Source organism: Homalodisca vitripennis, chromosome 2 (genome assembly GCF_021130785.1).
Source record: "Homalodisca vitripennis isolate AUS2020 chromosome 2, UT_GWSS_2.1, whole genome shotgun sequence".
Taxonomy (NCBI): Eukaryota; Metazoa; Arthropoda; class Insecta; order Hemiptera; family Cicadellidae; genus Homalodisca; species Homalodisca vitripennis.
This window is the reverse complement of record NC_060208.1, coordinates 64,710,501-64,724,155: the sequence shown is the minus strand read 5'-3', so window position 1 is coordinate 64,724,155 and position 13,655 is coordinate 64,710,501. Positions and strand designations below refer to the sequence as shown.

At 31.7% G+C, this 13,655-nt stretch overlaps 1 protein-coding gene across 1 annotated transcript in view; it reads right to left on the bottom strand.

Moving 5' to 3' along the window:
- The window catches only part of LOC124354083 (nose resistant to fluoxetine protein 6-like), a 46,964-nt gene that overhangs the window by 15,949 nt on the left and 17,360 nt on the right, over positions 1-13,655 (bottom strand). Inside the window, exons 3-6 of the mRNA XM_046804287.1 lie at positions 11,787-11,962; positions 7,964-8,154; positions 1,468-1,538; positions 774-964 (exon numbers count right to left, since the gene is read on the bottom strand). Coding sequence (XP_046660243.1) covers positions 774-964; positions 1,468-1,538; positions 7,964-8,154; positions 11,787-11,962 — 629 coding nt within the window. The remainder of the gene's footprint in view (positions 1-773; positions 965-1,467; positions 1,539-7,963; positions 8,155-11,786; positions 11,963-13,655) is intronic.

Here is a 13,655-nt window from a genome sequence, read left to right as displayed (position 1 = left end):
TGGACTTACAGTAATTCCAGGAAAGTTTATTCACTCACCGTAAATATTGGCTGTAAAAATGAACACTTTATAACACTTAAACTGGAAGCCCATTTCACTTTGACTGTAGTGGCTGAGTCAGTCAGCCTTTCTTTTGTATATTAAGAGTAACTGGTATGTATGTGGAACTGTTAAGTGCTAGGCACGTTATCATTCCACAGATTCCACAGGTACTTACTACATAGTTGTCCTTCAACGCCACAAATATGTAGTGTATGCATTTTTTGTTACGCTCAGGAATGTCAGTCTGTCAATCTCAAATCAAACACTGGCATTGTAAAAGCCAGTGTACTTCTATTACAATGCTAACGTGAAAACTCCTTAAGCTTAAGTTTTTTGCCAATTGCAGGCAATCGCTGAGTCGACTTGACACTCAATCAGAACGATTCGATGAACTTAAAATGTCTAATGTTGACTTTGATAGTGTTTAAGGCTTATTACATTCGTAAAGCGGGAAAGAAGAAAACCAATGTGGTTTTCGTAGTTCTCCGATTTTAAAATAGAAGTGTTCCCACTCATCTTGTTCCATCTTACCCGTAATCCATGGCAGTGTAACGTATTTTTCAGAAGCTATGGGGAGGTTTTATGGAATAAAACTATTTTCTTATAAGTTAAACGATTTATCGAAAATCGTTGATGACGACAATAACCAAAGGTAAACAGTTGACAACTTTGGTGACCGAGGAAATTTATTGTTTACAATTAACAAGATAACATACAAGTTTGATACTTACCTCCATTATATCTTTTTGACGCAGTTTAACGGCCCCTAACATCTGCAGCATCCTGTGCCCCGTCATAATCCAGATCAGGGCTAGAACCCGTAAGCCATTAAGACACGTCAGGGCCGCGGAGGACGTCTGTGTGGATAGCATCTGACGACCGTTGGTTCTCAAGGAGAAGGCACACAGTAGGGTGTTCTTGTCTGGAAATTGGTAACTAACTATCATTGTGGGTGGTCATTGCAAGAAAGCGTAGGTGAAATGAGAAAATCTGGAGCTGTGGAAATGGCGAAGAGAGTGAGTGAGTCAATGTTAATAAGTATAGAAAAAAATAAAAGATAACAGTACAAAAGCTAATGTAAGAACAACACTGAACACTAAAAAAAGAAAATGTGAATAAAAGAAGTAAAGATTATGAATAATAACAATAAAATATTACTTTTATTTGATCCTCTAAGAAAATCGGCTTTGGTAGTTGAAAAATGAGAATTTGATAAGGTAGCAAAAGAGTCAATTAATTAATAAAAGGGACATTTATCAGGGGACACAGTAATAAATATTACAGCAAAAATGTTAATTTGAAGCAAATTTGAAACTAAAAGTTTCATTGATACTAGAGACGACTGTATCAAATTCCAACTTATAAACTTATACAGGCAGAATGAAAGTTCATATATTTTTGCAATAATAAGCTGAATGGTCTTACCATTTCCCATGCTAGAATTCTCGTACGAGGTGCTGAGTACCACAAGGGCCACGATAACCACACCCAGGAGTCTGAAACATTTGCAGATATGTTTTGTTTTGCTCCCTTGAATTATTTTTACATATATAGTGTTATGTTACAGATATAGTACTACTAATAATGATTAATGATTGATCCGTACTGCGTATGGAGTGACACTTATATGTATAATTCACTAAACCAAACCAAACATACATTAGTAATATAGTACATTAGTATTAATACGATCAAACATATATACTAAAAAAACACTACATTCAGTGCAATTAGAATTTTCCAGCATAGTAAAATTTCATATGCTGTAATTTTACAAAAATGCAGTACTGTTTTCTATTTGTTTTGAAAGCAGGAGTTCATACAAAAACTGAAGGAATACTTAAATCAAGATTTCTATTCAAAACTTACATAAAAGATATGAAACAATCTTCTAAATACTCATACACACTATAACCATACCATTTGGTTCTTATTATTTGATATTATATTTTCAAAATAAAATTGCTTGAAGAAAACAGTGAATACATTACTAAAACTATAACAAACACTCTCATGAACCAACAATCTAAAAAATATCAGGCATTTGACAAGTAAGAGGTATTAAACCGTGTTATGGGATCTATATAATAACATTAAAAAAGTAATGAAAGGTGATCGAGTGAAAATATCTATCAGATAGTGACGACGGATACAGAAAAACATGATAAGAGGCAACTGGTATATTGAAGATTCTTCATATTTGCTATTCTCGGGTAGTTCGTATTATTAATATAATTTACTCTTAAAAAACTATATCATATAAATCCTTGTAATAGCATTGTATACATTAGCTCTGATTTTTATCATGTTTAGAAAAAGATATAAGTATTATTCTTGATCATTTAGCGTAATCAATTATTAAGGATGAACCCATAAAAGCTATGTAGGGTTGGTTTTAAAATCTTGTCAATCTTTAAAGCATTTTACCACTCTATAGTACGCTCTCACAAATCTATGTGGTGTATGAAAAGAGGGAGCTATCATAGTTGTAACCACACCCACAAAATTAAAACAGACCCAACTAAACTGTATTCCCTTCCGATACGGATTTTATTTAAGAAAGTGCTTGGAAATTGCAAGTTCAAATGTGTACTTTAAATCGCATTGTAGCTTCATATTTTGGGCCGCTATTAAATTTATTCCTAGTTTTTATTTTACTCGATAAACTAATTTCACTGGCTTAATTTACTATATCCAGCCTTATAAAAGAATCATTAATTATAAGGATGAATAACCCCGTGAAGAAATGAAACTTAAAGAAAAAGTTTTATATCACTGGTGAGAAAGAATAAAACGACACTAAAAAAATGGGATGAAAGGAAGTTGGCATGGACACGGTAATATATAATAATAATAATTTAATAGGCCTAATAATAATTTATTTTCCAAATAAATACATTACATAGTTCTTTGTACAAATACAGGATAATAAAAAACCATAATAATATACTTAGGTAACAAAATACATTTGCCATTACCACAATAATTGAAATCTAAAAGTATCTTAAACTAAGTGCCAAGCCTAACTTTACATCCTTAAAACTTAACGCATTCATTCCAACATGGATAAAAGTACATACACTCTTCACATTCATACATGCACAACAAATATAAAGTACAATATTACTGTGAAATTCCATGGATTGACACATTTAAATATAACAAAATTAAATCAGAATGTTGGGTCATGTATTGTACAAAATATATTGGATATTTATTATTATTTATTCGGAACTAGAGTACTCCAAGGCAGTGCCTGTTTGGAGGTACTTTCACCACTAGAAATCCTGTAATATTATGGCAAAACAGAGTATAAATATATATTACATATACATACATATATATATATATATACATACATACACACATTAACATTATAATTTTCCAAACTTTAACATACTGATATTTCAAAAGAAAATGTATCGTTCAAGTGCAGTTTTGTATAAGCCCCTTCAGTCCCAGGAAATGTCTTTCCAAAGTTAATTTATATTTTTTGACGTTATTTAAATTTATAAATATTGTTAGAATTGAATTGTATGGCAAAAGGTTTTTCAAGCGTTTCTATGCAATCATAATAAGGATAGTATACTACTAGTTATGAAAGGAATGTTCTATTGAACTATATTAAACATCTTATCTTCAATATTTTCAACAGTAAACAACCACATTCTAACTTTATTAGCAAAAAAGGTTGCTGTTCTTAAATTTTGAATTTCAGTTGGCAATTTATTAAACATTCTTGGTGCTAAAAAGTAATATGTTTTTTGTGAAGTATGTATTGGAAGGTTTGGGTACAGTAAAACTAGCTGCATTTCTTAGTTTAGACTTAAAAGCCTTATCAGTTATGCAGCATCTGCTACGAATGAAAAATATTTTTTAAAAACTTTATATACGAACATATATTGCAGGGGTAAGATTTTTCAAATTGCAAAAAATTGGGAAAGATTTTTCAGTTTTAAGCTTTTTTCTTTCCTATTATTCGTATAAAACGTTTTTGAATCATGTAGATTGGTTTGATATTTGAACGATAAGTCCCTCCCCAGCAAATTATTCCATAATCCAATCGACTATGCACTAGTGAAAAATATAGAACCCGTAATAATTCTTTACTGCATATATTTCGTAAAAAATAAAATAACCTTAAAGTACTATTTATTTTTGATTTCAAAATTCATGATATGATTCTTAAATTTTAGTTCCCTGTCCAATACTACTCCCAAGTATTTTATATTGTCCACAGGTTTTACTTCAGCACAAACAGTAGAACACTGCCCGCCTCCACTGATACAATCAATGCATTTATAAAAAATTTTATTTTCAAAAATAACCTCTCGTCTTAAACTAAAATTCATAAATCTAGTTTTTAGCAGAGCTAAGTACCATGTTGTTTTTTTGAAAACCACCATTGAAGCGCTTCTAAGTCTGAATTCATTTTTAGTTCTAATTTCATTCCAATTCCGTTCAACATAGCAAAGTGCTGTATCGTCGGCGAATGATGTTACTATTCCCATTAAATTTTGCACAGCATAGATCGTTAATATAAATTTAGAAAAAGTATTGCTCCCAAAACAGATCCTTGTGGAACACCATATTTTATTACTCCTATATTACTCAAAATCCCATTTATTCTTACACACTGAGATCGATTCAGCAAGTAACTTTTAAACCATCTGTACACAACACCTCTTACACACCACAATTGTACATCTTATGTAGCAATATTCTGTGATCAACTGTATCAAAAGCCTTTTGAATATCTAAAAATAGACTACTCACTCGCATTCCATCATTCATTCCATTTTGATACCCTATCCATAAAATCTAGTAATGCAGTTTTCCGTATTCATTCCCTGTCTAAAACCAAATTGGATTTGTACTAAAGAATTTTACTTTTTCTAAAAATAGTATTAATCTTTTCTTCATTATTTTTTCATAAATTTTTGAAAAGGAAGAAAGCAAAGAGATGGGTCTGTAGTTATTACAAGCCAGGTTCGAGCTGCTTTTATGAATTGGAATCACCACAGCCTCCTTCAACTTTCCAGGGAAAACCCCTGTCTCAAAACTCAAATTGATAACATACGTCGTCCAGGACAGGAGCAATTTTTTGATAATATTTTTTTAATAATATGTGAATTAATACCATCAACTCCAGGAGAAGTCCCATTCTTTAATGAGTTCACCGCTTCCCTAACATCTGTCTCTAGTACTGGGGCCATATACATTGATTTTAAAACTGGCCTTTCGATAAAATACTCTTTATAATTTAGAGTGGATAAAATATCTGATTTGTTTTTATTTACACTTAGTTTTTCAGCAACAGAAAGAAAATAATTATTAAATTCATTAGCTACTACACGAGGCTCATTTACATGCCTGCCATCAATTTCTAATGTTACTATAGAATCTCTACTGGGTTTCTGGTTTGTTATTTCCTTAACAATTTTCCAAGTTTCTTTTGAGTTTCCTTTATGTCTGCTAAACAATGATTCATAATATTTATTCTTTAGGTTGCGAATATCGGTCTGAAGTTTATTTCTAATTTCTATAAATTGCGATTTCAATAAAGTATTGTTTGGTTGTTTTTTTTCACTTTTTTCACTAACAAGTTCCTCATCTTTATACGTTTACAAATAATATCATTCATCCATGGTTTTAATTTATTTATACTGCAATTTTTATAATGTACTTCTTTCCTACTTTCATTTATTAAATAAAGAAAATTTGTTAAAAAACATATCAAAAGCACTATTAGCATTAAGTTTCTAATAACACACCATTCCAGTCCACATTATCAAGTAAATTGTTGAGTTGGTCATGGTTGATGCGATAAGGGCATTGACTATTTCTAAATTTAACCGAATCAGCTGACGCAATCCCCCAACCTGGCCTCCAGAACCAAACAGCTGTTTAAACAATGATCCGTTTATCTGACAATCAATTACTGCAGCCTCAGTTCTAACTTTGTTTTTATTTCTTATTTTTACAATTATATGGTCAATACAAGTTTTAGATAAGTTTGTGATCCTTGTAGGGACGTTGATTAGGGATTCTAATCCATTGGAAGCTAATGTAAGTTTATAATTATCCATAACACTGCTTTGCTCTAGATAATTTATATTAATGTCTCCTATAATTAGTAGGTTATTACATTTCTTTATATAATCTTTATTCATATAAGAGTTTAATTCAAATAAAAATGAATCAGTGGTTTTTTTGCTGTAACCTATAAATTGCTAAAAATTATGAAATCATAACCTAACATTTGAAATGATAGCTCTATTATATCAGCTGAGTTTAAATTTCACATCTGATGCTTTAGTTTGATTGATATTTGTGTGGATATATACAGCTACACCACCAGCCCTATATTTATCATTAGCATTATAGAAAGAACAGTGTTGGGGATGTTAAAAAAACTTGTTTCGTTACTATTTACCCAAATTTCTGTTAACACAATCACTTGAGGAGGTTTCTCAATTGCTGTCAATTCAGCTAAAAAGATGTCAAAATTTTGATCTTAAACTTCTTATATTTGGTGGATTACAACAAAACCAGCATTTTTATTAATGAAATCTATAGTTTCATATTGTGACATGTTAATCTAATAGTATTCAATAATATACAAAAAGACAAACTAACCTAGTAACAGCTAATAAACTAACAACAACAATTATATTATTTTGAAAGAAAACAAAAAAAAAATTTAATCTATAACTTACAATTTTTCTAAGTCAGCTTGGCACTTTACAAGTATAACTGGTTCTCTCCATCAGATTTTCTAAGAAAAAATCTTCCCACCTCTAACCCATAGCCACTTAAAGTTCTTTATCAGACCTAACCTTTCTAGCCATGGCAAATAGCCTCCTTCTCTCTGGTGTTAGAGACTCATTAACATAGACAGGAGAGTCTGTTGAAAGTCCTAGATGCCTGGTGGACAGCTTCTTACCTCTTCTTTTTGACAACAAAGTCTCAGCATCAATTCTTCGTACAAACTTGACTATAATTCCCGCGAGAATCAGTAGCATTAGGTCTTTTCCCCAGTAAATGACATGCATCAACCATTGATTCGGTTATTTCCATGCCCAGAGCCTGACCCACATTTTTCACACTATCGAATACCTCGTCATCACTAAGATGGAACTCCTTGTATTTCAATACAGTTCCTCCGAGAATACTGCTCCATAATCTTCTACTTTTAGTTTCCAACACTGCACTTTTTCTTTCAGCTTTTTTATTTTCATTTTTAAGAGAATCTATTATTTCTAGGTACTCACGCATTTTGGCTGTGTTTTCTTTCAGGGCATCAGTGTTGTCATCAATCTTATTGTTCAGTAGTTCATATGATTCATTAAAATCCCTCATGGACACCTTATTATCACTTCTAAGTTCATCAATTGACTTCATGACATCCTCCAGTGACAGAGTTCCTTCATAGCCTTAGATTCCAGCCTCAAACTGCTACGCCTATTTACACTGCAAGGCTCACACCTCCACACAACTTGCTCACTAGCCAGATAGTCAATATCAACCTTGCTCATCTTTACACAAGATCCATGAAAGGATTGATCACAGTCACAACAAGTAACCTTTAGCCTGTTACCTAGGCCCTTGTTACAAACACTACACGAAATCGACATTGTAGGTTATGTTTGGTTCACTGTTGTACAAAACAAATAAATACACTTGATACCACTTAATAACTACCTTAAAACACTGATATGGGCTTATGAAGCAATTAAAACTCACTATTTTAAATACATTTAAGCACTTAAGCACTTAAACGCTAAAATAACTAAAGTTTGGAAGAGCAACTTTTGTTTACGTGTACACTGCTCAGCCACTGCCATCTGAATCTTGAACCTTGAATCTTGACCTGAATATGTTCGACAGGTTTAGAAAGAAACTCAAACTGTATACTTACATGACCATCCACTCTGTTGCGTCAAAGGATATTGGAATATTGGAGGAACAGCTGGAGTCGAACATAATTGCAGAGGCGTTGACGGAATTCAAGATTACGTTTAGGTGAGCTTTGACATCTTGGGCGGTGCAGGTGGAAGGCACGCAGAACGTGAACAGGAAATCTGTCCGGATGGACACGAAAAGAGACCTCTAAAAACATTCCAGAACTGTCAAGTTTTGTTTGTCGGATAACAGTTATTAAGAGATGTATAACAGTTTATATTGTAAAGATGATTGATGTAAGTAACAATATCTAAAGAAATTATACACATTTCTTATATTACGAAACGTGCGGTTTTATACTGTATAGACATTATTTCAGCACAGATGATTTTTGTTTTCTTCGTTTCGTAAATGCTGCCTCCAAGGACAAAAATCGTATGTCTGATATTGTTTTCGAAGGCAGTAACATAAACGTTATGAAATTTCGTATTTTTATAATAAACTAATTAATCTCTCATTCAACTCGTAAATCGGCATGGTAATAACCTTAAAGGCAATGTGATAGCGTTTCATTTTTCTTTATTCCAAGCTATTTCTCAATTTCTTGAAAAATAAGCAATACATATTCATACAGCTCACTCACTCAATATTCATTACTGGCGTTACGTAAATCTCTTGTTTTTATTTTATAGTTTTGTTGCTGTTATTGTTGATTCTATATCTCGTTATCAATTACCATAGCTTGTTTGCAATAATAGTATACCCAGTAATAAATTAAATTAACATTACTAAATTTTGTATTTATACTAAGCAGATTAATGTCTCGTTAAACACATACATTAGCTTTGTAATAATCGTGTTGTCGTGATGCAATGCATAATGCAAGGCAATGTAATAATGTTTCATTATTCTGTATTCCAAGCTATTTCTGAGTTTCTTGAATAGTAAGCAATACATATTCAGACAGCTCAACCCTTCAATATTCATTACTGGCATTCATATATATACTTACAGTTTTTGTGTAGCTGTTATTGTTGATTATATAGCCCGTAATCAATTAACATACCTTGTTTAGAATACTATTACGTTATTCAGAACCGTATTGATGTTTTATGAATAATTACGTGAGGTATGTTATTAACGACTCTGAAATATATACTTGGTACCACTTAATTCGTAGCAATTTCCTGTCGAATAATAGGGGCGCCATAGGCATGTCTTTTTTTAGATGGGATAAAAACACTCCAGATCCAATTAATAGCTGAAAAATGTTCCTATCCCCTAATCCATACCAAAATAGTTAGACTTTAAGTTGGGAAGTCCTGATTTTAGAGAATGAAAAAAATGTTATGAATACCATCTAAATACTGATTTAAATTTCTCTGAAGTACTTTTCCTGAAGTAGGATATTTGATTGAAAACCTCTAATGATTTCAATAAATTTGATCTCTTTAGCCGAGGTCTATGAATAATAAATTCACATTATCACATTTCTTAGTGAAACTACTTATGGTGTAATACAATGGAGTCCTATGATATTTTTGAAGCAGAAGTAGGCACATCACGTTTACATTTTTCAGTGCTCATTGTTGAGAGGATCAGAGGGTTAATTGCTTTTATATTAGGTTTCGCATATAAAGCAGTAATTCTGAATCATATTTGTAATTATATTTCTGACACCAAATCTGATTTTTTTTAAAAGAACAATAATGCATAGGCTTTGTATACAATCAATATACTTTTCAGTGAGGATAAATTCAGTATACGACGGAAAAAATAGTAGACATGTATAGTCTATATTTTGAGTTTTCTGAACAAATTAACAACAAATGTGCCATCAGATGTTTTATAGAATATTTGTAAATTTTGAAAAAAGAAATAAAACTGTTACAGGATGAATAGGGGTTTATCTTATATTTAAACCATCTGGTTGCCTAAATTTTAAAATTCTTTAAATTTAATATATTTAAATTGAGTTTAGGATTTAATTCTAAATTACAAATTCCTTTTATTTTGAAGCAATTTTTAAATAATGTTTATCATTTTAAATCATATTTATGGATAATGGTCTCTCATAATTATTGCAAATATCAAACTAATGATTAGTTACTCTTACTCTTAAAGGAGTGATTGTTTGCCAATTTAGTCCCTGAGACAAAATGTATATATATATATATATATATATATATATATATATATATATATATATATATATATATATATATATTGGACTGGGAAACCTACTGCATTCAAAAATCGTCTACTACAGCGCTTATATTCTACTTCGGGTAAAGGGCAGAGTGAAAAATCTAATTGATGCTAAATATATTCTATTTATTTCAAAGTATCTTTGTGATAGTGTGTTAACAAACCTACGTGGCAAGCACACAAAGACATTAACTTTTCAAACAGTCCGGATTTACTAATGATGTTTAAGATTAGTCTAATTCCCTAAAAGTAAATGTATGTCTACTTTGCAGGCAAACCAGATGGTTTCCTTTGTTTTTAACCTCGGTATTCGTTTGCCGAAAGTATGAAATCTCTAAACAGTGTGGTAGGTTGCGTTCTGTAACGGGATCAGCTGTCAAACATATTGCTTATCTTTACAGTCAAAAGGTTTCTTTTGAGTTATTTTAAGCCATTATTCGTGGGTGGTATTTCTAAAAATATATGCTATTTTATTTTCATACTTAAGTAATGAATATGTCAATTTTGTCCAAATGTGTTGTCCTTCAGATTTGAATTCGCAGGGAGTTGATTTTGGAACTTTCGTATTATTGGTATCAATCAATTTCGAAACGAATTACCAAATTGTGGGTGTATAAAATATTTATGGAATGAAATTTATCTCACTTTTTATCAGACCAATAGTTAAATTACAAAATTTATGATATTTGATCTTAGTAAAAATGTTAATTGCAGGTTAACACACTTCCGTACAACGTTCACTGAAGAAGTAATGCGGTTACTAGTAACATTGTAATTCAGTTCACCAGAGCTTCCGTAGGTACCATGCCAAGCGTTGATTATCTTATTACCCCATAACAATAAGAAATCCAATTTTATAATGTATAACCCAGGAGGTTATTGGTGTTTTTGCAACCACAAAAAAGCTATACAGCACAAACGTTTCCCTGATATGTACTGTATTTAGTAACCAACAAAACTATATTTAAAAACATCGAATTTAATGAAATTATTTTGGAATGTATAATGTTTTGTTGTATAAGTAAGGAGAAGGTATACATATAATTTTAAAGGCTGATTGTACCTGTGACTACAGCACATTCTCACTGGCTATATGTTCGTATTGCAACAAAATAACAGTAAGACCTTGAGTACCTGATTACATAATAGACGTAGGATGTAGGATTGGAGTTTTCTAACAAAACGTAAACTGCGCCATAATTTTTTAGTTGCAGTCTTCGTATATCGACCTTCAAATGGTGTAACGTGTGAAAAACTCGTTGGCCTTGTTTAATACTGTGAACTCTCCTATGATTGTGCAAAGCGATTTTTTAGACAAGCTAGAAATACTATCTACAATGTCAAACTATAGATTGATTTCTTTCATTTACAGTTTTGTTTACAGAGTATAAAAATATTTGCTTACGTATAAACAGATACATACTACATGTATTATACCAGTACATGATTGTGAAGAAAGCATAATACTTCTTATTTTTATTTATTGTTATCTTGTTTAAAATTTTTATTTATTGCATGTTTTAGTTTCAATTTCTATTACGTCAAGTAAACATTGTGTTAGTTACTAATTCACAGGGTAAAAAAGTTCATAATTTTTGTTTTTTACTACATTATAACTTAACAATATTTACCTCAGGACTCAGTTTGTCGATAGCATCTGGAAGAAATCCTCTAGTTTCCACAACGCAGGTCTGTCCTCTAAATAACTTGTCGGGGGCTTCCACGGAAACACACTGGTCATGGCTCCCTAGATCCATGATGTGGCCGTCAAGTACCCCTGAAGGGACTTTTGACGAAGCGTCAACCACTAAAAAAATTATACATGTTAACTGTTGTTGAATCAGGATTTTAATAAAGTAACAAATATAAATGTAACTGCATGAGTAACTTTTAAAAGATACAAAGAGAGTTTAAGGTATCATCATGCTAATTTTACTGATTCTGCATTTAATTCAACCCCTCTTCAAATTTTTACTACTGGCTTCTAATTCTGATTCCCTTCTTAAATCTAAATAAAGAAAGTCATCATACAATCTGCTATCTCTTTTCTAAAACCTCAGCATGCAGGAGTTTGCTGCTTATCCCATACCATTGTCTGGCCTTGTATGCACAGCAGCATCGCTGTTGCATTACTAGATAGCAAAGAAGTGAGTATCTCGTGCCTGCACTTCTCTGTCAAATAAAGGAAGTTCACTTGGGTGACTCACCACTTAAAGACTTCTATTCGATTGAATGGCCGAAAACCCAAATGATTTTATACTGGAATTGGAATTAGCAATTTTGCTGCAAACGGGTTTTCTGCAGAATAAGTCGTAGAGAGAAATCTAGTAATATGGGGCTAACACCGCAATAAGGTGGATGGGAGGCAGAGGTGTATCAGCGTTGCTAGGAAGCTGTTTCCCTTCGATGACCGCGGTGATTCCGATGGCTTATGCAATAGCTGTATTTCCTAGAGTGGTTGCTGGCAACCTTACAGTGGATTCATGCTCTTGAGACACTGTTCACCAGACAAAGACAAATAAAGTCTGTGAAATTCATCAAGGTGGTCTAACAGATTGAAGCACAGAAATGCAACATATCAGGTGAGCCCTATTTCTATTGATGACATCAGAGGTCAAATGGAAACCCTTTATATAGCGTAAGTCCTAGAAGAGATCTAAAGTTTCTATGAAATTCATTTAAATTTAGTATTGAAGAGTGAATTAAAATTAACACCACTTTTAAAACTATAACTCTTATTTGAGTTATTTTCTTAATGTTATTTTGGTTGTGAAGATAAATTTTTAATGTAAATTTAATTTTTTATGAAGAAAATACTCAATAAATTGTATAAGAGTATTTGTATAAATATGAAGTTACATCGACTTCACACTAATAAGTGGTTTTAGACAGGATTCTACCTAATTTAAAAATCTGGTCCTATAATAAACAGTTATATTTGAATATACACAAGTAAGTTTGGCACAGAACAAAGAAACCGTAAGATTTAGGTTTTTTATCAACGAATATCTCTTAAAACATCAATTTTGATAGCCTTATTTAGATGAGAAAAAGATCAAACTTGTTTGAATTATTCTAAAAAGTTATACAAATAGTCAAATATTCGTGACAATATTCAAAACCTATAAATTAAGTATGATCCACCACTTAGTATAGGGATTTTAAGTGTTAAAAAATGTACCAGATGCAACAAAAGATTTTTTGTTTTTATTGTAAAGAAAGTAAAACGTGTCTCATAAACAAAAACAGGTATTTTAATTTCAAATATCCTCGTTTCTTTATTGGTAAGGTGTATTGAAGATCTAAAATAGTTAAGTTGCATATTAAATAATATTATACTAATACATTCAGTAGGACGGAGACACTGTTCAAAAGCAAAAGCATAATTGCTGGTAAAAGTTGTTGAAACGAAAAACAAACGAGCCTACCACAGAAGTGCTATAAAGCTTGCACTTACGCTAATTTTTCCACACCGGAGGTTGTTACTTCGACCCTGAATC